Source organism: Cricetulus griseus, chromosome 6, assembly GCF_003668045.3.
Source record: "Cricetulus griseus strain 17A/GY chromosome 6, alternate assembly CriGri-PICRH-1.0, whole genome shotgun sequence".
NCBI lineage: Eukaryota > Metazoa > Chordata > Mammalia > Rodentia > Cricetidae > Cricetulus > Cricetulus griseus.
This window is the reverse complement of record NC_048599.1, coordinates 50664782-50687039: the sequence shown is the minus strand read 5'-3', so window position 1 is coordinate 50687039 and position 22258 is coordinate 50664782. Positions and strand designations below refer to the sequence as shown.

General features: G+C 44.0%; 1 protein-coding gene and 1 non-coding gene across 2 annotated transcripts in view; both read left to right on the top strand.

Moving 5' to 3' along the window:
• Acoxl (acyl-CoA oxidase like) overlaps positions 1-22258 on the top strand; it is a 268047-nt gene that overhangs the window by 45374 nt on the left and 200415 nt on the right. Inside the window, 1 exon segment of the mRNA XM_035446222.1 lies at positions 7525-7559. Coding sequence (XP_035302113.1) covers positions 7525-7559 — 35 coding nt within the window.
• Positions 17587-17658, top strand: LOC113834098. The gene has a single exon (XR_003486636.1). It is a non-coding gene; the product is annotated as a small nucleolar RNA SNORD50 (small nucleolar RNA).

Here is a 22258-nt window from a genome sequence, read left to right as displayed (position 1 = left end):
CAGTGCAGGAAGGTGTGTACCAAAGGATGCTGATGAGGGGCTGAAGGTGCAGAGGTTGAGCACTTGCTTCAGGGTGCTCAGCCAAGTGGGGTTAAGCATCCTGATGCTGTAGACAGTGACAGGCTCAGCCATTCTCTTAGAGCAGGGTGGTTTTCTTTAATTACCTATTTCCAGTTTGGTAATTTTTTTTTAAATCAGAAATAATGAAAGGCCTCTTTGGAAAAAAAAGTAGCTCCCCTTGGCTTTTTCTCCATCTTATGTAGGGGTCAAAAACTTTCCAAAACTATCATTGACTATTCCTTCTTTGTTCGAACATCTTCATCTGTTTCATAACGTCTCTATTACCAAATTCTCAGCCCTCAAAGGAAGTCTGCAAGTGAAGGGACAGACTCCTCTGACAGAATGGGAAAATATAGACATGGAGAACCTGAGTATTTGTTTACATGGGTAGGAAAGCCTGGACTGGGCCTTGGGGATACTCTGGACACAGCCCATCACCAACTCATACTGACTTGTGGCTCAATGTTCATTTTTTTTTTATTTGGGGATATGTGTTGGGGAGGATAGTGACTCTTTCCCTACATGCTTGATATTCATATTTCTTTGTTTAGTGACTTTTCCATTTATACCATTTGGGATTCTTATTTGCTAAGTGTTTTTTAGTTACTTTTCCAGTTGTGGTAATAAATACCTCAACAAAAGCAAGCCAAAGGAAAAGGCATATTTGGGCTCCCACTTGGAAGGTGTAGTCCACCATGGCAGGGAAGTCCAAGCTCGGGAGGTTGAGGCACCTGGTCCCATTGCACCTATCTTTAGGAAGCAGATTATGATGGATGCTGTGCTCAGCTAGCTTCTGCCTTTTATGCAGCCCAAGCTCCATGTCCAGGGAACCATGCTGCCTTTTTTTTTTTTTTTACAGTGATTCTTCCCACTTTAGTCAGCCAAAACAAGATGATCCCTAACAGGCACACCTAATCTAAATAACCCTGCCCAGGTGATTCCAGGTGCTGTCAAGCTGACAGTCAAGACTACCACAGTGAGCTCTTGGCACCCCATCCCCACCCCAACATGGAGTACCAGTGCATCCCCGTCATCCATGCCAATGGTGCTCCTCAGGCCTTTGCCAGGCCAGGGTGGTGATGGGAACTGCTTCATGCCTCAGAGAAAAGCTGCAGCTTTTAATTTAGAAGGCAAAGCTTAACTCTGGTTTAAGGCCTGGGGCAGGAGAGTGAGGAATAGAAGTGTATGGATTCCTACATTTTCAGTTGTTTTGTGCCTGTTTTTTCAAGTTAACCGAATGGCTACTTTTTGTGTTTCAGTGTCATTTCTGTTAACAACCATCATTTTTTGACTTGCCTTTCACACCTGCCTTTCATAGTTTCATATATGAACTACTAGGTTTTTCAAAAATTGAGTAAATGTTTACTTATCGCACACACATACATACACATACACACATACCACATGTACACATACACAAACATACATGCACACACAGACACATATATGCTGTTCTTTTCCTAAGCACAGTTGTGTTACTTTCTTCCACTCTCTAAAATGGTAATTTCTAGGAATCAAGGAAAGATAGCATCATGAAATAGACTCAGTAATGACAAATGAATTGCTACTTTTCTTCCATGTCCTGCCTTGCTGTCTGTTGTCTCCTGTTGGTAAGAATAACAAAAAAGAGGTGGGGGCTGCAGTCCAGGGGCTATGAAGCCTGCACTTGGCTTTGATGTAGCTGGCACATCCTTGCTTGATAACTGGGTGGGAACATCCCCCCCTGCTGAATGGCTGGTTCCCTGCCAGCACTACAAGGCCTGAGTTCACAGTGACTTCAGTCTTGAAGTTGAATTTAGGACACTGAAATGCCATTTAAAGGGCACAGATGGGAGATGTTTCAGTCTGAGCTGTTAGATCATTTCCATCACCAGCACCTGGCAGTCAGTGCCGACTCATCAGTGCTAAGCGCATGGCTGAGATAATTCCATACATCATCGCGTCATCAAACTTGACCCTTGGAGGACCAGAGAAAACATTGGAGGTCCTGATTCAGTGGACTGGAGCTTGAGTTCCTTGGGCAGGCTAATACTTGGTCTTTAAACTAATCTGAGTAAATGATCCCTATGAAGCAGGGAATGTGGTCCACATTTCACAGTAAGGAGTTGGCAGTAAAGGTCAAGGGACTTGGCCCCAAAGCTCCTGCCTATTCACCATAAGCAGCCCAGCAAGTTAGCCTATCAAAGGAGGTAGGAAGAGCCTAAGTAAGCCAAAGGAAATAGGAAGAGCCTAAGTAAGCCAAAGGAAATAGGGAGAGCCTAAGGAAGCCAAAGGAAGTAGGGAGAGCCTAAGGAAGCCTGGAGCAGAGGTATAGTGTGCTGTGGAGGACTGATGGAGAGTTAGCAGAGGCTCAGAAGAGCTGAAGGACCAGCCTGAAGGTGCTGGGGGGCATCAGGAAAGCAGGGAAGGGGTTAAAGGAATCTGTTCTGTGGATCATTTTTCCCATACCCAGCCATTTTTGCTATTAACATGTCATGGCTCTATGTGGAAAAGCTGTCTACACTGAGGCTGTTTATGGGAGAGCCTGTCTACACCACAGCTGTTTGTGTGATCTCTTCATGCCATGGCACTGCTTATGAGTCTTTTCATGCCATGACTGTGTGATACTACCCTGCCCATATTGTAGCATTCTGTGGGTGGCATTGTCTCTTTCTGCTGTGACTCTTTGTGAGTAGCACTCTCTCTCTATGTTGTGACTGTATTAGTGGCTTTCTCTGTGCTGTGACTCTGAGTGGATCCCCCCCCCCCCGCCCCTCATTGGCAGTGTAGAGACGTGTCCAGTGAGGTTGTAGATGGGTGGTCGGTCCCCTTGGCCAAATTTTAATGACATTTTTATGGCTTGTATAGTATTTGAAAAATGTTCAAATTATTTTAAAACACAGGCATTTTCATAATAAATCCCCTAATGTTAGTTTTTCTGGAGAAATAGGGAGCTCTGGTTTAGAGGTTATAGCTGCTCCTGAGGAAGGGTCAAGCTCCTGGTCATGGCACCTTCACCACAGGTCTTGGAGCCCTGGAATGTACTGTCATTAGTTTAGAAGGTTCTAGACTTGGAACACCTTCCACTAGGTTGAGTGACTCTGGGGTTTGCTGGAGTTTCCCTTTTCACCTGTCAGCCATGTGTATATGTGTACCAGGACTGTGGTAGGGTGGGTTTTTGGAACAAACACTTCCTGGTAATCCATGGACTTGGAAGAAAATCTCCCCAGCACCTTTGGTGATAATTTAAACCATTTCTTTCTTTCTCTCTTTTTTAAAATTATAATGTGTTTTAAAAATGTGATTTTATAAATTATTATTTTACAAGGGCTACGTTGTCTGCATGGTGCTTTATAGGGTCTATCTGGCCACAGCTGGAGCAGCACTTCTGGGTGTTTTATGGCAAATTATTCTCAGATTACCCTTTAATGCAGGAAGGGCTGCCTGTTGTCTGAGCTCCCCGGGTCATACAGAAACCCCAGCCTTGATACAAAACAGCTGTCTGTGTTCCAAGGAGGGGCATTCAGGCAGAGACAGAAGGGAAAAGGTTTTCATAGCTGGTGGGGGTTTTGAAAAATGTTTAAGTTACTCTTTCCTTGCCATTAAAATGTGATTTAATTTTGTTACCAACAAATTGTGTAAATCTAAAGAAAGTACTGTGAAAGGAGTTTGTTAAAAGTGTTCTGGCAATACTTACACCGTGTCCTGAGGGGGTGCTCCCCAGGGAGGCCAGCATAAAACTCCTGCTGACCTCTGTGTCCCTGGGCCTCAGTCCGGCTGGGCCAGGGTCAGGGGGCAGCCCACAGACCTCCCTCCCTTTTCTCCTCTGGGCCCCTGCTGAGACCAGCAACAAAGGGGCCAATTGTCTGAGGCATCCCCTTGTCTGTGGAGCTCCAGGAGTCTTTCTGAATGCCAAAGTGTATCCATGCATGTTGGCATGTATGTATATACATATGTATACGTGGGTATGTACACATGTGATGGTTCTTGCCCACATGTGCATGAAGCATCTGCGCAAACACATACATTCATACATATACACATTTGAGCAAGCATGTGGAGATACACACACACACACACACACTGTGAAGGTATGTGTGAGTATATATACATGTATGTACATGTATATGAACAGATGTGTCCATATGCACACTAAAGCCTTTGTGCATGGATGTCTGGATGAGTGCATGTGTGTGTGGGTGCATAAGATACATGCAACTTGATTAAAGAAATTTTGAGTCACTGGTGCATTTAAGCAGAGCCAGTGGCCCCAGAAGCTGGAGTGGCCAATGGTGGCCCCTAAGGCTGAGGGAATAAAGGTTATGGCTCCCTTCTCGGCAGGTTGCATATATTCCTTTATGTGGTGTTCTCTCTGGTATGGAAAGCTTTGAGCTGTTTCTCCTCACTTGCTTTCCCTGGAGGAAGCGGGAGAGCAGATATAGGGAGAGCAGGTATAAAGTCTCCTCATGTAGTTCTTTGCCTACTTTGCCTCATTGGCCTGTCCTGGCCTGGGCTTCCAAGCTAGATTGGAATTCCACAGAGATTGTCTGCTCTCTTCCTGTCACTTCCCAGGGCTGCCTGATTGGATCCAGTACATCCTGTTAGAACAAGTATGAGATGGCCTGTCCTCACTAACACTGTGTATTAGTCCCCACTGCACCACAGGGCTCGTTTCTGTGTCCCATCATTTTGGTCCCTAACACAGACTGCTCATAGAGATCTGTAGGGATCAATGGCTGCACTGGCCTTGAGTGTATGCCAGCCTGGTCTTTTGGAGTCTTCAGGGCTCAAGTTTTCTTCTTTAATAAAATTGTCCTCCTAAAAATGACAACAAAACACATTTGACTCTGAAGCTGGGGAGAGAGAAGGAAAATGCTTGAGTTTTCTGGTCCACCTCTACAGTAGTTCTTCCCAGCCCTTTCACCAGCACAGCTGCCATGGAATAGCTTTCGGCTGCTTTTCCTTCTTGTCCCTCCCTCCTGGTTTCCTCTCTGCTCCCAGCAAGGGCTTATCTTTCAACTGTGGAAGAGGCACCAATTAAACTTTACTCCAAAGCTTATCAAAATATTCAGTCAGTAAAATTATCTTATAATTAGCTGAACTGTAATCCAGAGTCTTTAACCACAGGAAATGTAACGTGACCCAGTGTGTGGAGTCTATAAGTTGCTCATCCCGACCTTGGCTGCAGTATCTGCTTTTCATTATTTTCCCAGTCATTTCCTCCTTGTTCTGTGTGCTCTTAATGGTCCCCAAGGCCTCAAAGAAAATACACTACAAATTTAGCTGAGATAGATCATGGAATAAATTCAGTTAAATGTAATATAAGATCAACTTGATTTTTAATATCTTAGGCATGCACATTTATGTATTCTCTGTGTGTATGCATGCTCGTGTGTGTGTGTGTGTGTGTGTGTGTGTGTGTGTGTGTGTGTGTGTGTGTGTGTATTTGTTGGGGCATGTGCGTGTGTGGAGGCCAGGAGACAGGTGCTGTTCACCTGCATTTATTTATTTATTCATTTATTTATTTATTAGGCAGGGTCTTTCTCAGACCTGGAACTTACCATGTAGGCTAGTCAGGCTGACCATAGGAATCTGCCGGTCTGCTCCTTCCTGAGGTGGGGGTTACAAGTGTCTACCATATCCAGTTTTTTTTTTTTTTTTTAGTGTGATTTCAAATGGGGTATTGAAATCAAGTCCTTCTGCTTGCAAGACAAGCACTTTTTCAACTGAGCCATCTTCCTAGTCCCTGCATGCATTTTTTCCTGTAAACTTATGCCTACTTTCCTGGGTTTGCTGATGTCTTGCCATGACTAGGTCTGTATTTTGGATGACTGCAGTATTATTTTTGAATTATTCTGGAGTTGTGCTGTTCCAGCAATATCCAGGGGATTCTACAGCATGGCCAGCTGGACACAGTTTCAATTATTTCAGTTTTCTCTCTTTCTCCATCTCTGTTCTCCACTCTTTCTATAATCCCATGGCTTGGAGTCCCTCCTGCCATCTTGCACCAAATGTGGCAGCATCAGACATATCAGCTGTCACCCTCACCCTCAACTCTCCTGGGGGATAGCAGGGAAACATGGATGGTGTTTGTGGATCTTAAGGTACAACTTAGGCTTTCCTACAGAAACAATATTACAGGGGTGGTACTCAGTTTCTTAGTTGCTGTGAGTTTCTTAAACTGCTAATGCCTGGGCTGGGCATAAGAAAGCTCAGGAAGCTTACATAGGTTCGATGTACAAAGATCACCACCTTTTCTATAATGAAGTACTTCCAAAGTTCTAAATTAAGTTTTGGGGTGCGGTAACATTTTCATAGATGGGTATTACAGATAACAGTAACAGTAACTACTATTGGTAGTTTTTTGCATTTGTCAGAGAGTAGGCACACAAATTTACACAGCTATAAACACAAATGTAGAAAAATTCTTTATCCTTGTATTATTCTGGAAAGGAAACAATAGTTCTGCTCATTTTAAAATTAGGAAACTGGCATCAAGAGCCTCAATAACTTACAGTTGCAACTGAACTCGTCCCGCTAACCTGACTGTTTTGTCATCTACTCTTCGCCTTGTGTGAACTGGCTAAGGGTCATGCCTTATGATTTTGGCCATGTATACTTGAGGTGTTTCTGTGATACCTCTGCAGAATAAGGAGGAAATCATGGTTTCACCTCAAACCTCCTGTTGTTGCTGTGCCCCACATATACCATCTCTTGAAGTTACATTTGCATTTTGGGCTCGATTTCTCTACTGTCTCTAGAATGAGGCTTGACTGGCCTTGAGCTGACAGGATTCCTGTAAAGTTTAAGCTAATTCCCAGGAAAGCACTGGCCTGGGTGTCCAATCCCTCAGTGGTCTGGTGTCTATCTGATGCTCCTGTGGAAGAGGCGATGAAGGAATCACTCTTGGCTTTGCTGTCCCAATGCAAACCTTGGTAACAGATGCACCTGACACTGCATCCTTCTGATGCTGCCCCAAGAGTCCTAGCCTGTAAGTTGCTCCCAACTATGGTTGCTTTCTGTCTGATCCACAGTGAAATGTTCTTGGCCTTCTAAAGGCCTTTACAAAATAGAATGATCCTTTAAAGGCAAGGTTGGAATCAAGGAGCTATCATTAAAGGTATTATCTGTGAAACAAGGCCCATTAGAAAGCTTTTTAAGACTTACTTTTGTTATGTGTGTTATGTGTATGAATGTATGTATGTATGTGTATCATGTATGTGTCTGCTGTCCATAGAGACAGAAAAGGACACCAAATGCCCTGGAACTGGAGTTACTGCTGGTTGTGAGCCACCATGTTGGTACTGGGAACTCTTCAAGAACAGCCAGTGCTCTTAACCCCTGAGCCATCTCTCCAGCTCAAGACATTAGGAAATGTTTAAAAATAATTGACCATTATAATTGACAAAGAATAATTTTCTTGTGAATTTAGCATGTTCTTTATACTATTTAATTTGTATTTTTCCTCTTTTTTCTTAATTACAGCTTGGACTGACGATAGCCATCTGCTACAGCCACAGGTAAAATTTTAAAATCTTTTTTTTTTTTTTAAGAAATGTGCTTGCGGTTTAGAGGTTTTGGTCTTCTTAGATCCTGAAGAATTTTGAGGTTTGCATTTTGTTTTGGTGTCTTTTTGGGTGGCTTCTTTTCCATGATGTGGATGGCGCATTTGAAATCGTTGTTTGGAGGAATATGTGGCAGTGGTGGAATGGTTTTAGTTTTGGCTTACGTCTTGCAGTCCTGCCTCAGCCTCCCTAACACTGGGATTACAGGGTGGTGCCCCAGTACTCACTTCTGCCCTCAGTGTTGTTTACACACAGTCTCACTTGTGGCTCAGCTTGACTGGTTGACTTAATGTCCTCCTGCCTCAGCTTTCACAGGTGTGACCACTGTGCCCAGCAACATGAGAAGCTCTATGTCAGGGCACAGATGCGATTTCTGTGCGTCATGCTGAGCCGGAGTCTGAGAACCAGAGTTAGGGATTTTTACCTGTGAGGCCAGGCCAGGCCTGTTTGTGGAGCCCTTTCCCCACCCACCAAGTCTCTCCCCTTCCTGCCTTACTGCATTTGGCAGTGGCAAAGTGCCTCTGTTTTGTCTTGCTTCATGATTACCACCTTGGTGCTAATCAAATCACGTCAATGAAGAAAACAAACAAATATCATTTTCTAGTGCCATTATTGCAGTCTTGTTCTGTGAATGTTTCCAGTATCATCTTTCCTATTTCATTCTCATACACACTGTGTTTGCAGCTTCCCCAAAGTGCCCCCCTCAGATCAAAGGCTTGCAGCTCAGGTTTATCTGGTCATCTCTCCGCAAAGAACCTGAAGGTATATCAGGTTTCAGAACAAAACTCCATCCTAGAAATGCATGTTACAAGTTGTATGTGCAGTTTTGATCTGAGTGTGACACTCAGGCAGCTACTGAGAAACAGAGCAGGTATGACCAGGAAGAGGGCAGGAGTGGACTTGAACTTCATGGAACTCACGTGTGAGAAGAAAGGTGTTTTAGGAGACATGTCTGGAGCAGATTGAAGAAGGCTGCTCCAGACAGGTTCTTGGCTACTCGGGGATAAAGAAATAACTTTTCTCTGTCTGTCACATAGGATCATGGCTGAGGTCCCGTAACAAAAGGCATATAATGAGAGGACAGGGTACATGTTCATTCAATATGTTTTATATGAGTAGAAGCTTTCTTAGGGAAACTGTAGTTGGAAGGTTTTTCTCTGGAAGGTTCTACTGGACCAGTTTCTCTCCCACCCCCCTCCTCCCCGGGTCCCTGTTGTCACTTACAAAATAATCATTCAGAGGCTAATATTAAAATTGTAATTTTTTGGCCAATAGCCCAGGTGTCTTACTGGCTAGCTCTACCAATAAATTATCCCAGTTCTATTAATCTATGTATTGCCATGAGGCTGTGGCTTACTGGTGATGCTCTGGCATGTTACTCCTTTGGTGACTACATGGTGTCTCCCTGACTCTCTGCCTTCCTTCTCTCTGCCTCTTTGTTTGGATTTCCCACCTAGCTATATTTTTCCTGGCCATTGACTGAAACAGCTTTATTCATCAACCAATAAAAACAATGCATATTCCCAGCATTCAGAAGGACATCCACATCAGAAACAAAGACCTAACATGAAGAAGTATGATTAGATAGGAGTATGGTCTATAGCCGTGGTTCCCACGGGGACCCCTTTGAGGGTCAAATATCAGACATCCTGCATATCAAATATTTACATTATGATTTTTAAGAGTAGCAAATGAAATAATTTTATGGTTGGGGTCACTACAACATGAAGAACTGTATTTAAGTGTTGAAGCATTAGAAAGGTTGAGAACCATTGCTCTAGTGGGAATAAACTGACAGACCTTTTTTGCTCAGATCTTTGCTGGGCTCTGGTGTCCTTAGAGGTCAAGACGCTCCTTTGGGAATTAGAAGGGTGCCTCCAAAGTTTCTTACATCTGTTTTAGCAATCTCTTCTGTGATTTTCTCATGCCAAGAGGCCATGTTTCAGAGCACCAAGTTCCAAACCCTGTCTTTTGCCTGTGTGTTTCTGAGTCATGTGTGTGATGGTGTTTGGATGATGTGTGCATACATAGAAACACTGTCCTGAAGAAGCATACTGTTTCTTCATCATCATAGGTTGCTGCAGCTTGTGGGATGCATTTCATTGTATCCTTAAGACACATGACATGTACCACACTGAGCTTTAGGCCATGGAGTCAATGGGATGCTGGGTGGATTGTATGGGGGAGGGGCATTGAAAATATCGAGTGGTGGTGCACACCTTTAGTTCCAGCAGTTGGGAGGCAAAAGCAGATGGATCTCTGTGAGTTCGAGGCCAGTTTGGTCTACAAAGAGAGTTCCAGGACACCAGGTCTTTTAAAAAGTGAAAGCCTGTCTCAAAAAAGTAAAACAAAACAAAAAACAAGAATGTTCCAAATGTAGATTGCTTTAGAATGAGGTAGGTGTGTGTGTGTGTGTGTGTGTGTGTGTGTGTGAGAGAGAGAGAGAGAGAGAGAGAGAGAGAGAGAGAGAGAGAGACAGAGACAGAGACAGAGACAGAGACAGAGAGACAGAGACAGACAAAGATACAGATAGAGAGACAGACAGTCAGGCAGATAAAAAAGACTGTGTCTTACATTTCTTCTCTCAAGTACTATCACATTCACTTAGAATCTGTGGCAGATGGAATTTTCCAAAGATGGTGTTCTAGTGTCATTTCTGTTGCTTTGATGATATATCCTGACAAAACCCAACTTAAGGAAAAAGGATTTGTTCTGGTCTCAGGTCCAGGTCACAGTCTGTTATCATAGGGAAGTTAAGGCAGCAGAGGGCTAAAACATCTAGTCACATCACACCCATAGTCAAAAGCAGAGAGGAATGAGTCTATGTGCACTTAGTGTGCAGCCAGCTCTCTACTCTTGCACACTTCAGGACCTCAGACCAAGGAATGGTGCCACCTGCTTGTAGGCTGGGTCTTCCCACATCAGTGAAGACAGTCGAAAAACTTTGGTCTTGCTCAACCTGTGGCCACACTTATGGAGTATATTCCAGTTCCCATGGCTGCCTGCTGTCACTTATGTCCCATTTCTCTGACAGGTGTATTCTATAGGTCTTAGGTTTTGGATGAGCAGTGGCAATGGATTCTCTCTGCTTCACAGCGTCTGGATCCTCTGCTGGAAGACTTGAGGACTGGGAGCCCTGTTATCTGAAAACTGGGATTCGCTTCTCCAGAAGGAGGTCCCGACTGAGATTTTATCATAATATTTTGTCACAGCAGCATAAATGAAGCTAGGACACATTCTTTGGAAAGTACAGTCTGCCATAGAGTCTTAGTGAGTGAGGAATTACTTGAGGGAAAAATGTAAGATAGCATCTTTTCTACAAAGTTCTTGCAAGAGGGTGCCCAGAGGTGCTTGTGAGGTGTAAGACCAGGTGCAAATGTTAGAGGAGGGAAAGGTGCCAAAGGAGGCTTTGCAGATGAAGCGACTCCCAAACTGTTCTCATTCCCCTAAAGTGAGAGAGCAAGACAGAAGCCTAGCTGGCTCAGGAGACAGCCCTGGCAGGCTGGTCACATGGATCCTGTAGAATGCCCGTGTTGGTTTTGTTTTTTTTAAAATTGTTCAGCATTTATTTGAAAGAGAATGTTGGTGTGGGGTTGAAGGTATCATATGAATTCTGGTTGTTTCCAATTGCCTCTACAGTTTTAGTGGTTCCATCTTGAAACCGAACTCAGATCCTTTTCTCTTCCTTCCTTCCTTCCTTCCTTCCTTCCTTCCTTCCTTCCTTCCTTCCTTCCTTTGATTTTATATCCCTACTGCAGTTTCCCCTCCCTCCTCTCCTCCCAATTCCCTCACCCCAACATCTACTTCTCCATTTCTCTTCAGAAAAGGGCAGACCTCCCACGGATATCAACCAGCCATGATATATTAAGTTGTAGTGAGACTAGGCACCTCCTCTCCTATTAAGGCTGGATGAGGCAACACAGTAGGAGGAAAGGGTCCCAAAAGCACACACCAGAGTCAGAGACAGCCCCTATTCCCACTGTTAGGAGTCCCAAAAGTAGACCAAGCTACACAACAGTAACATCTATATAGAGGGCATAGGTCAGTCCCATGCAGGATCCCCGGTTGTCAGTCCAGCTTCTGTGAGCTCCTATGAGCCCAGGTTAGTTGGTTCTGTGGGTTTTGTTGTGGTGTTGTTGACCCCACTGGCTCACACAATCCTTCCTCCCCTTCTTCAACAGGGTTCTCTGAGGTCCACCTAAGGTTTAGCTGTGGGGCTCTGTATCTGTTTCCATCAATTGCTGAGTGAAGCTTCTTAGATGACAATGGAGCTAGGCATCAGTCTATGAGCATAGCAGAACATCATTAGGAATCATGTCAGTGACTTTTTTGCTAGTCGCGTTTGGATCTATCCTAGGTCTCTGGGCTATCCTGCCTTTGTTTCTGGCCCGCAGGGATGGGCTCCCTCTCATGGACTGGGTCTCCAGCTGTGCCAGTCATTAGTTGGTTACTCCCACAATTTCTGTGCCACCTTTACCCCAGCACATTTTGTAGGTGGGACAAATTGTAGGTCGAAGGTTTTGTGGCTGGGTTGGTGTCCCACTCCCTTCACTGGAAGTCTTGCCTGACTACAGGAGATGCAGTCCAGGCTCCATAGCCCCATTGCTAGGACTCTTAACTACAGTCACCCTCACAGATTCCCGGGAGTTTCCATTGTGCTAGGTTTCTAGCTCTTCCCAGAGCTGCCCCCAGCTTCCAGTTGTCTTTCCCAGCACTCTGTCCCTCCCCCTCTCCCCAGCCTGTTCCAATCCCCGCTTCCCATCCAAACCTCCCCGCCTCACCATCCCCTGGTGATGTCTAGTTTATTTCCCCTTCACAGAGATTCATGCATCCTTCTCCCCCCCCCCCCTTGTTGTTATTTAGCATCTTTCTGCAACAGAAGCTTCTCAGAGTCCTAGATGGAATTCAGGGAGGAAGTCTGACAACTATCACATAGGAGCATGATTCTTCAGGGCCGAGGCCCAACAAAACGTTAGGCCAGCTTGCCCCTGCCAGCTTCCTCTATGCTCTCAGGAGATTTCCTGGCAAATGTGGCTTTTGTGCTGTGTTTCTAGGATGTGGCCTATATGCTTTCCTGTATTCTGTTTTGGTTCCAAGGTGTTAGAGTTCTGTCAAGTTATGTAAATGCAGCAAAAATCAACCAACTGGCCAGCAAATCAATAATAAGCAAGATGGAGATGTTACAGCAGAAAGAATAGAAGCCGATGAGGAAGAATGACATCTGCTGAGACTCGTTTGCAGTTTCCAAGGCTCCTTACCTTGGGTCTAACAATCTGAGATGGTGACTACATAAGCCAGTAGTCACACAAGGCTGACCAAGCATTTGACATCACCTGTCCAGGAGCCAGAAGTTCATAGGACCATGAGTACATGCCTAATAGATTTTATTCAACACTATTATCTATCTTTTGAACCTTTTCATTCTATCAAACTGTAACTGTGTGCCCATTAAATAATAAAACCCTTCTCCCATTCCTCCCCCTTCACAGCTATGGCAGCTATGTGTTACTTTCTGTTTTGATGAATTCAACTCCCCTGGGTAACTAGTATTAGTGGAATCGGATTGCATTTGTCTTTTTTATGTCTATATTATCTTACTCAGCATAGTGTCAAGACATCATTCGATGTAGCATGTGCCAAGGATTCCTTCTTCATTAAGGCCAATATTCCGTTGTATGTATCTGCCTATTTATTCATCCATCAATGGACTCATGGGTTGTGTCTACCTTTTAGCTGCAATAGATGTTGCTGTTATAAATACAGTGCACCAATGTCTGATCCTTGCTTGCACTTCTTTTGAACTTATATCAGAATTAGATTCCTAAATCGTGTGGCAATTCTAGATTCAATTGATTTGAAGAATGTTCACACTGTTTCCTTCTCATTACTACTTGAAATAGAGTTGTGTCAAGTCCTCACAGTTCTGGTTTCTTCTGAAACCCACAGTTGTGACTGAGAAGAATTTCAGCAGAACCCAAATACTGGAGTGAGAGTTTCCTGGGTCTTCTTTGTTCGAACAGAAAGACTTTGGTTTGGGGCTCATCCCTAGACCTTTTCAACAATTCCCACTGAAAGGCCAGCCCAAGAGCAACAATGATGAGGGAAACCCCAGTAGACATCTGTAGTGAATGGAGATGGATTACAGAGTCTGGAAAAGGTGAATGTGGTTCCAGGATGGCAAATGTGGAGGGATGGCTTCTCTGTAGGGCAACGGACTGGAGGCGTCTTAAGGAGATGAGTGTGAGGAGGAGATAAAATCATGTCACCTTGGTAGCAGGCAGCACTTCTCAGACTCTGTGGACAGAGATGGGGATAGAGCTGTTCTAGAACAAGAGGGGACCCTGCATAGTAACTAAGGTACTTGAGGCTTCAAAGCATACAGAGGTGCTTCAGCGGCTAGCTCTCTCCCATTAAAAAGGGGACGACATTCAGTGTCAAGAACAGCCCCCCCCAGCACATAGACATGCACATTCGTGTGTGACTACATGTACATAGAGACACATACATGCACACATCCACAGGCACACACCCACAGGCACCCCCCCACCACCACACCACCCACTTTCACTTCTGCATCCATTCCTGTATATCCATCATTCCAGATCTGTTTGTGCAGCACAGGGCTGTACATGATATGCCATATAGAGTTGGTGCTGTGGTGTGGGGAAGTGGAGGATAATGCAGCCATATTCAGATAGTAGAAATGTATCAAGCAAGAAGAACACCTGCCAGTCCATTTATTATCATGGTGCCTTAATTTATTTGTATAAAGTCAAGTCTTTTTTTTTTTTTTGCAGAGTGGAAAATCGTCTCTTTGATGCTCATTTCCCATTGTTTAGCTTGAGGTTTTGGGTGGAATCCACACAGTGTGACAACTGGGTAACCCCAAGAAGTGCCCTTTGCAGATAACAGCTCTTGGGGCCCCACCACCCACGCAGTAGGGAACAATTTCCCCAGTGTGTGGGTGTTCCGTTTTGTTCTTTCTCTGTAAGGTTGAAAGAATTGCACTCTTCCTCCTTTCTGACCCAGTATAACAACCTGAAGTAGCATGTTCCCTCCTGGTGGATACCCTGGGGCAACCATGAAAGAAGAAACAGGCTTAGAAATGGCACCTCACCTTTAGCTCTCACCCTCTGACACAGGAGCAACCACATGAACTGACGGTGTGGCATTTTTGTATGAGCTACTATACTCATGTTTCGAAAGCAGAAGATAACAGCAGGGGAGAAGCCTGGGGTAGAATGATTTTGTTTGTTTGTTTTTGTTGGTTTTCTTCCATAAATAATTAGGAAAGGAAACAAATTTTCCATCTTAAAGTTACAGGGAAGACTTCAGGAACATGAGTTTTAGATAAAACTGAAACAATGATGCTTCTCTGTAACAGACTTACATCGCCTGGCTTTGTTTGGACCCTAAGAAAGGCCAACTTAGCTGTCATTGAGGCCAGTGCCAAAAGACATTGGGGTTATAGGTGACAATTCTTTTAAAGGGTCTGACATCTCCCAAGGTGTTCTGGATAGTTTTAGGTAAACTTGAAAGAGGCTAAAGTAATCTAAGAGGATGGAACCTCAATTAAGAAAAATGCCTCCAAAATATCCAGCTGTAGGGAATTTTTTAAATTAGTTATTGATGTGGGAAGGCCCAGCCCATTGTGGTTGGTACCATCCTTGGGCTGCTGGTCAAAAAGGCTGAGCAGGCCGGTAAACAGCACCTCTTCATGGCCTCTGCATCAGCTTCTGCCTCCAGGTTCCCACCTTGTTTGAGTTCCTGTCCTGACTTCTTTCAGCAATGGACTATGAATGTGGAAACATAAGCCAAATAAACCCTTTCTTCCCCAACTTGATTTTGGTTATGGTGTTTCATCACAGCAGTAGTAACCCAAGCTCAGACACTGTTCCTGGTTTGGACCAGGGACAGAGAAGGAAGAACTAGAGGCCCTGTATATAATCAGTCCCAGAGAGGTGAGGAGTACCTGTGACCAGTGTGGCCACCCTTAGATGAACATGCACACCTATGGCTGAATGCTCACCTCAAGGCTGTTCTTGTTTTTGTTTTGAATGGCTTGGCAAGGAGTGAAGGGGTCATGTACTCTTCTGTGTGACTTGGATTAGAATCAGAGTCTGAAGTTGGCAGATGAATCAGAAAGCTTATTGAATGGACAGTTGACATCAAGTAAGAAATGAAATTGTCACCTTGGAATACAAAAGTAAAGAAAAGACAAGAAACAGGGTCATCGGGGCCATTGGGTTTTGATTTCGAGTGCTGGCACATACCTAGTGACTCCCATTTGGAGCTGATTTGATCTTGTGGGGTCAGCTCAGGGAGAATGTTGTTCTCCAAACTTTGTAAAAATAAAAAAATAAAAAAAATGCCTTTCTACCCTTTTTTCTATTTTCAAGAAATAGTTGTTTCTGCCACCAGGGCTCTGGCCAACTGCTTTATCTGTCTCTTTCTCAAACTTCACAGTAAGGGTCTGACCAGATTTATATACAAGAGTTGCCAAGAATTATTCAGCTCTGATGGTAGAATCTTAAAAGTTAAGCTATCTTTAGAAGGATGCATTTTTAAATAACCTTCCTACAAGATATTATTCCCAAGGGGCAGACTACAGATCTTCATGGAGTGTTCAAGTCATGTGTTTTTACTTAGTGTTTTGAGGGTGGTGGGTTATGTTGTTGGTATGTCATTGCAGAACTCAGCACAGGCTTGGAGATGGGTCTAGAGACTGACAGATGCTCTTCATGCTGTACCTTCTGGTGCCTCTTCTGTCCACCCTCACCCACACTCCCTTGCCTTTTCTCAGGTTAATGACCTTATCTTTCAGAGGCCTTTCCATCCTAATTCAGACCTGCTCATTGCATGCCATCACCACACTCACAGAGTTGTCTCCGAGGGATCTTTTGTTGGAAGATCCCAACAAGGGGATCTTTCTCAATCACAGATCTAACCATTCTTTTCTACTCAGAAACCTCTTTGGGCTGCCAGGCCTCGGGTGTGAAATCCGGATCCTTAGCATGGGATTTTGGATTCCTTCCTGGTCCAGCTCCTCTCAAGCCTCCTTTGTCCTCTCACCCTTGATTCTGTTGTTGCCTTTGATGAATTAGCTTTCCTCCTCTCTTCTTCATCAATGAACTCCCACTCCATTTCAGGCAACCCCTCGGAATGCTGTAGTCTTTTTAAAGACTTGTGGAGAACCCATTCTCCTTTTGGTTAGGTCTCAGGGTGTTTCTCAAGACAAATTCGAACCCTGTGTCTACTTTCTGTCTTTATCCAGAGATGTGAAGGACAGATTATATTCTTGTCACTTCACATTGGACCTATCCTAAACTGTCCCCTCCCCAGTTAGCACTTGACCAAGAGCTAAGACCATGGACAACAGTGGGTCTGAGAAAACTTAGATTTTCTTTTATAATAACTCACTGGAAAAAGTGACCTTTCCCTTTTTTTCAAAAGACTAAGATAGCTGTATTATTTTCCTCATCACTATGATAAAATATTCAGATGAAGCAACGAAAAGATTTATTTTGGCTTACTGTTTGTGGGAACAGTCATTACAGAAAGAAATGAGGCTAAAGGAAGGCATGGAGGCAGGGGTATAAGGCAGGGAAAGATGAGTGCTGACATCCAGATGGCCTTTTCTTTTACCATTTTATTCAGTCCCAAACTCCAGCCACTTACCCCCTTAGCCAGTCCTTCCATAGGCATATCCAAAAGTATGCCTCAACAATTCCCTAGGCATTTTTAAATCTACCAGAGTTGACAATCAAAAATAACCATCTCAAGTCCACCCTTGTCAAGCTGGTTCTCACGCACAAGACTTAAACCATAGCATCCTACCGCTAGACCTTAAGTCCATGCTCATCCCAGAATGCAAAGTGCATTTAGCCCATCTCTAAGAACCCTCAAAGTCTAACAATTCAGTGTCTTCCCTGAGATCCAAGATAGTCTCTTAACTCAGAGCCCCTTTCAAAACAAAAATGAAGATCTAAGATGATCGTATCCCAAACCTGAATTCCTGTTGAAAAACCAAAATTACGGATCTGGCTTCTGAGACATACCATTTTAAAAAAAGTGAAAATCACATGCTTCCAATATAAATTAGCCTGGAGTAGATAGTGGTATTCTAAAACAGAAACAGGAGGATAACAAGGAAAGATCAGATGAAAGTACAACCTACACCAAGCAAAGAAAACACCAAACTCTGAAGCTTTGTCCAGCATTTGGGGCTTGTGATAACATCGTGTGGGCTTGGGTAACTCCACATATTCAATTCTGTTGCCTGTGGCAATTGTAGCTCCCCAACCCCCAGCTGACTCCACTCATTACCTGCCACTTTCCTTGGCAAACACCCCACATTTCTGGAGTCTCTAATATCCTTGGGATCTCCATCGCAACCTAGGTTTCACTAGGTATAACCAATCTAGGTATAACCAACTCAGAAGCTATTTACAAATAATCTGTCCCTGCTCTTATCACATTACATAGAAGTTATTGTAGAACCTTGGTGAAAGCTTCCTTGACCCCTCTCACTGTTGCATCTCATATACTTATGAAACCAGCACAATATGGATATCACCTCCAAGTTCTGCTTCTCCAGGTGGTTGTTTTCAATAAAAGAACCTTTTCAATGACCTTCTCATCTTAAATTCCCTCCTTTCAAATGAGTCTACATTGATACAAATTGAAACCTTTGATGGGTAGGATTTTGTTCTCAAATCATGTTTCCCACTGATCCAGTGCAGAGTAGGAGGTTTCTCTTTAAAAGTGCTAAGTCCTTATCTCAGCTGCTTGTTCTACGCACACCTTCTCCACAGGGTCTGACTTGCTCACAACTTTCTCCATTAAACTGCTCATTTACAGGTTTTCTTCTCTTTCTCTCTGTAAATACTACTAACACCAGGCAGTAACCATGACATAATAGTAACTATACCATAGGCAGTACATAACTAAATGTTTTCAGTACATAACTGAAATATTCATGTCAGAATATGACATGAATAAACTTGTTGGAGTCTGGTGTTGGGGTAGGATCAAAGACATGGTGTCTGTCATTTGGGAAGAGGGACACACTCACTCATACATACACACACACACACACACACACACACACACACACACACACACTTGCTTTCGTTGGAACGCTATCTGGGCCCCTTGTTGGAAGATACTGCCCATCTTAAGGGTAAGCCTATTCCCTTCAGGGTAGCCTCTGGAAATGCCCTCACAGACATGTCCAGCGGTGAGTCTTCTAGGTGGTTCTAAGTCCCATCAAGTTGACAGTCAAGATTAATCATCATAGCACTCAAATCAAACTGATCAAAATTCAACATAACTCAAATTAAAATCCCAATATTCTCTCATGTATAAATCAGCTATAAAAATCAATTACTAACCTCTTTTGTAAAGACAAAGATCTAGAATAACTTTATCAATCAGACCCTTGTCACTGTGGCCAGATGTCTGACAGAAACAATTTACAGGAAGGAAAGATTTTCTTTGGCTCACACCTTCAGTCCATCATGGCCAAAGGGTGTGGTGGAGGCAAGTTCCTTACCGAGGTAGCTCAGGGTGGAAAGAGTGTGTGTACTCTCAGGCTTTCTCCTTTCCCCCTTGGTTTCATTTGGCTTCCTGCCTATGTGATGGTGCCTTCCATAGCTTGACGAATGCCTTATGCTAGGTTAATTCCCTTTGGAAACCACCACAGACTCTCCCAGAAGACATTCACTTTATTAATCTCCTTCTTCACGCAATCAAGTGGACAACCAATATTAGCTCATTACTCCAACAATCTTAAGAACAAAACAAAACAGAATCATAAAGAGCTTTATTTCAAGACTGACTGTAATGTTACAGTAATCACAGTACAGTGTGGGACTGGTCAAAGGGCAGGCTTATAGTGTGTATATATGTACACACACACACACACACACACACACACACACACACACACACCTTACCACATATCATCCCTAAATGTAAAACCTAAAGCTACACACCTGGAAAGAGAAAATTGTTGTGACTCTGGGCAAGGCACAGCTTTCTTCAGTCATGAAAATATGCAGTATAAATGAAAAAGGTTGGAAAAGTAGATTTTATTAATTAAATACAAGTGCTGCCCAAAAAGGCAGGGCTAAAAGATGAAAAGACAATCCACAAATTGGGAGAAAAATATTTGTGCAATGCACATCTGACAAGAGACTTGGATCAAGGACGTATAAAAACCGTCATGGCACCCCTTGACAAGAAAACAAAGGCTCCCCAAGCTTAATTTATGAACAGAAATCTTTGAACCATGAGGAGATGTTTGACACCATCAATTACTAAGGAAATGAAAATATACTGAATGTACTTTAGGATGACTTAAAAGAGTCAGTATCCTCCAGCCCACATAAACTAGCTGATGAGATGTGGGAGAGGGCAAAATAGTACAGCCACTTTGGGGAAAGATTTTGGGAATTTCTTGTAATGTCATACACTTACTTCTGGATATCTACACAAGGGAGATGAAATGGACCTGTGTGCAGATGATGTTTACAGCACTTCTATGTAGAACAGCTTCAAACAGAAACCGGTCCGCAGCATCCCAGGGAATGATGAAGGCTAACACAGCCATGTAATGAAACACACTTAGAAACAGAAGGCACTGTAATCAGTGAAAGGATGCAGGCGCAAGGGTACATATGCCATGTGATTCCAGTTCTATGACCTGAAGCGGTGTCCCAGGAGGGTGAAGGGATTGACTGGACTCTTCTGAGGAGCTGGTGGAGTGAGAGGTATCTTGAATCCTGATCATGATTGTCACACGGGTTTAAAGGAGCCTTACTGTAATAGGATTTTGGTCAATGAATGTTAGTTAAAGAGCTATGGTAGGGAATCTTTGTAACACTTTTGCTGGGGGCTCTTTCTAGAAGGTGGTGGTTCCAGTTCTGTCTTCCAAGGTTCCTGTGTGGGGGTCAAGGGGCTCCTTCATTTGGATCTGTGGTGTGTTATGTGCCCTGGGGTGAGGCCTGGGGTTCATGTTTTGACTCACCACTTTCCAGGAAGCTGTTAGATGCATAAATGCACTCAGTTCTTTCTGTCTTTCTAAGACTTGCCACATAAACACAGGTGCAGCCAGGTCTTTGTCAGCTGTGGACATTCCAGATGGAACAGAGCTTGAAGCCTTCTCACTGGGGCACTTCAGCCTGCGGTAATTGGATTTGACCTTGTTCCTCACCCAGAAGGCTGCTAAGTGAAAGTCTTGGGGTCTCCTGAGCCCTCAGGGGCGCTGGGCCAATGTGCTGGGCTTGGCTTAACTTCTCTCCTTGGAGCGGGTGCAGGTCCTCAGGTCACATTCCAGGATGTGCAGCTCATCTTATCCATCTGGAAAACTCACCCTGAGCTGACCTCTCCCTGGAGACGGAGGAATGGGGTGCAGCTGTTTGCAACTCTCACCAGGGTAAAGCAGCTCCATGTTCTGCTCGGGTGAAAGTGGCAGGTGTCACTCCAGTTTCCACTTGGTTGACTGCCACTGAGTGCTGGGCAGAGGGCAGGCGGAGAAACGAGCCCAGAGAAGTCAGTCCAACAGCATGCTTAGCATCGCACTGAGCATGCGCGGGACTTCACCAAAAGAGGTTGCAGATCTTCCAGGGCTATCTCCATAGTGCTGAGGATAGCCAGACAGGGAAAACATGGGGTTAGAGCACAGCATGGAAAGAACCTGCAGCTGGGTAGGGGAACTGGCTCATACTCTAGTGTATTCCGGCCTTACCTGTGAGCCCTGTTCTACTTATAGATTCTCCAAGGATTTTTTCAAATTTTATTGCATGGTGAGACCGGCGTCACAATTTGAAGAGTCTTCAAAACTAGCTGTAGAAAGTTTTACAATTATCTCCTTCTAATCATTTGCATGTCCCCCTTTTTTTTTCTGTACGAATCATACTTTGGTCACTCCTGTTCCTAAAAATCCTGAAAGTTATCTTTAAATCACATGGAGGTTGACCGTTGGGGGTGCTGGGCACCTCTTAGGAGGGGGCATATTCATACGTCAGCTGTAGACCTGTTGTGAAGCAATGGTGCTGAGGCAGCTTTCTCTTCTTTCCTGAGGTGTCTTACCACATAGCCTTTGTTTCCTGTTGAGGTTGATGGAGCTCCAAATGCCATGCAGAGAAGCCACTGTAGAAATCTACACCCTCTGCACTTTGCTACAGTGGGTATGCCTACTTCTGTCAGCATCTGCCTCTGATACTCAAGCTCATCTCTGTCCTCTGTAGAGTCCATGGCGGGAGTGGATGATGAGTGGGTACTTGAGGGTGTGGAAGGGGCCCCATCTGTGTACTTCATGCCAGCATCTACAGGTTGCCATCTAGGGATCAAGTATGTCTTCCTCCCCATTCACATGACATATGCTGGGCTAGTGTGCTTGGCCTCTTAGTGGTATATGGTGTGGTTATTTATTCATTTGTGTGTGTGTGTGTGTACAAGGGCATTATTACATGTGTTTATGTGCATGTAGAGGTCAGAGGTTGATGCTAGTTGTCTTCCTTTAATGTTCTTTGTCTTAATTTTTGAGACCAGGTCTCTCACTGAACCTGTAGCCCACTCACATAGCAAGAATAACTGATTAGCAAGGCCTAAGAGATCCTCCTGCCTTTTCCATGACACTATGATTAAAG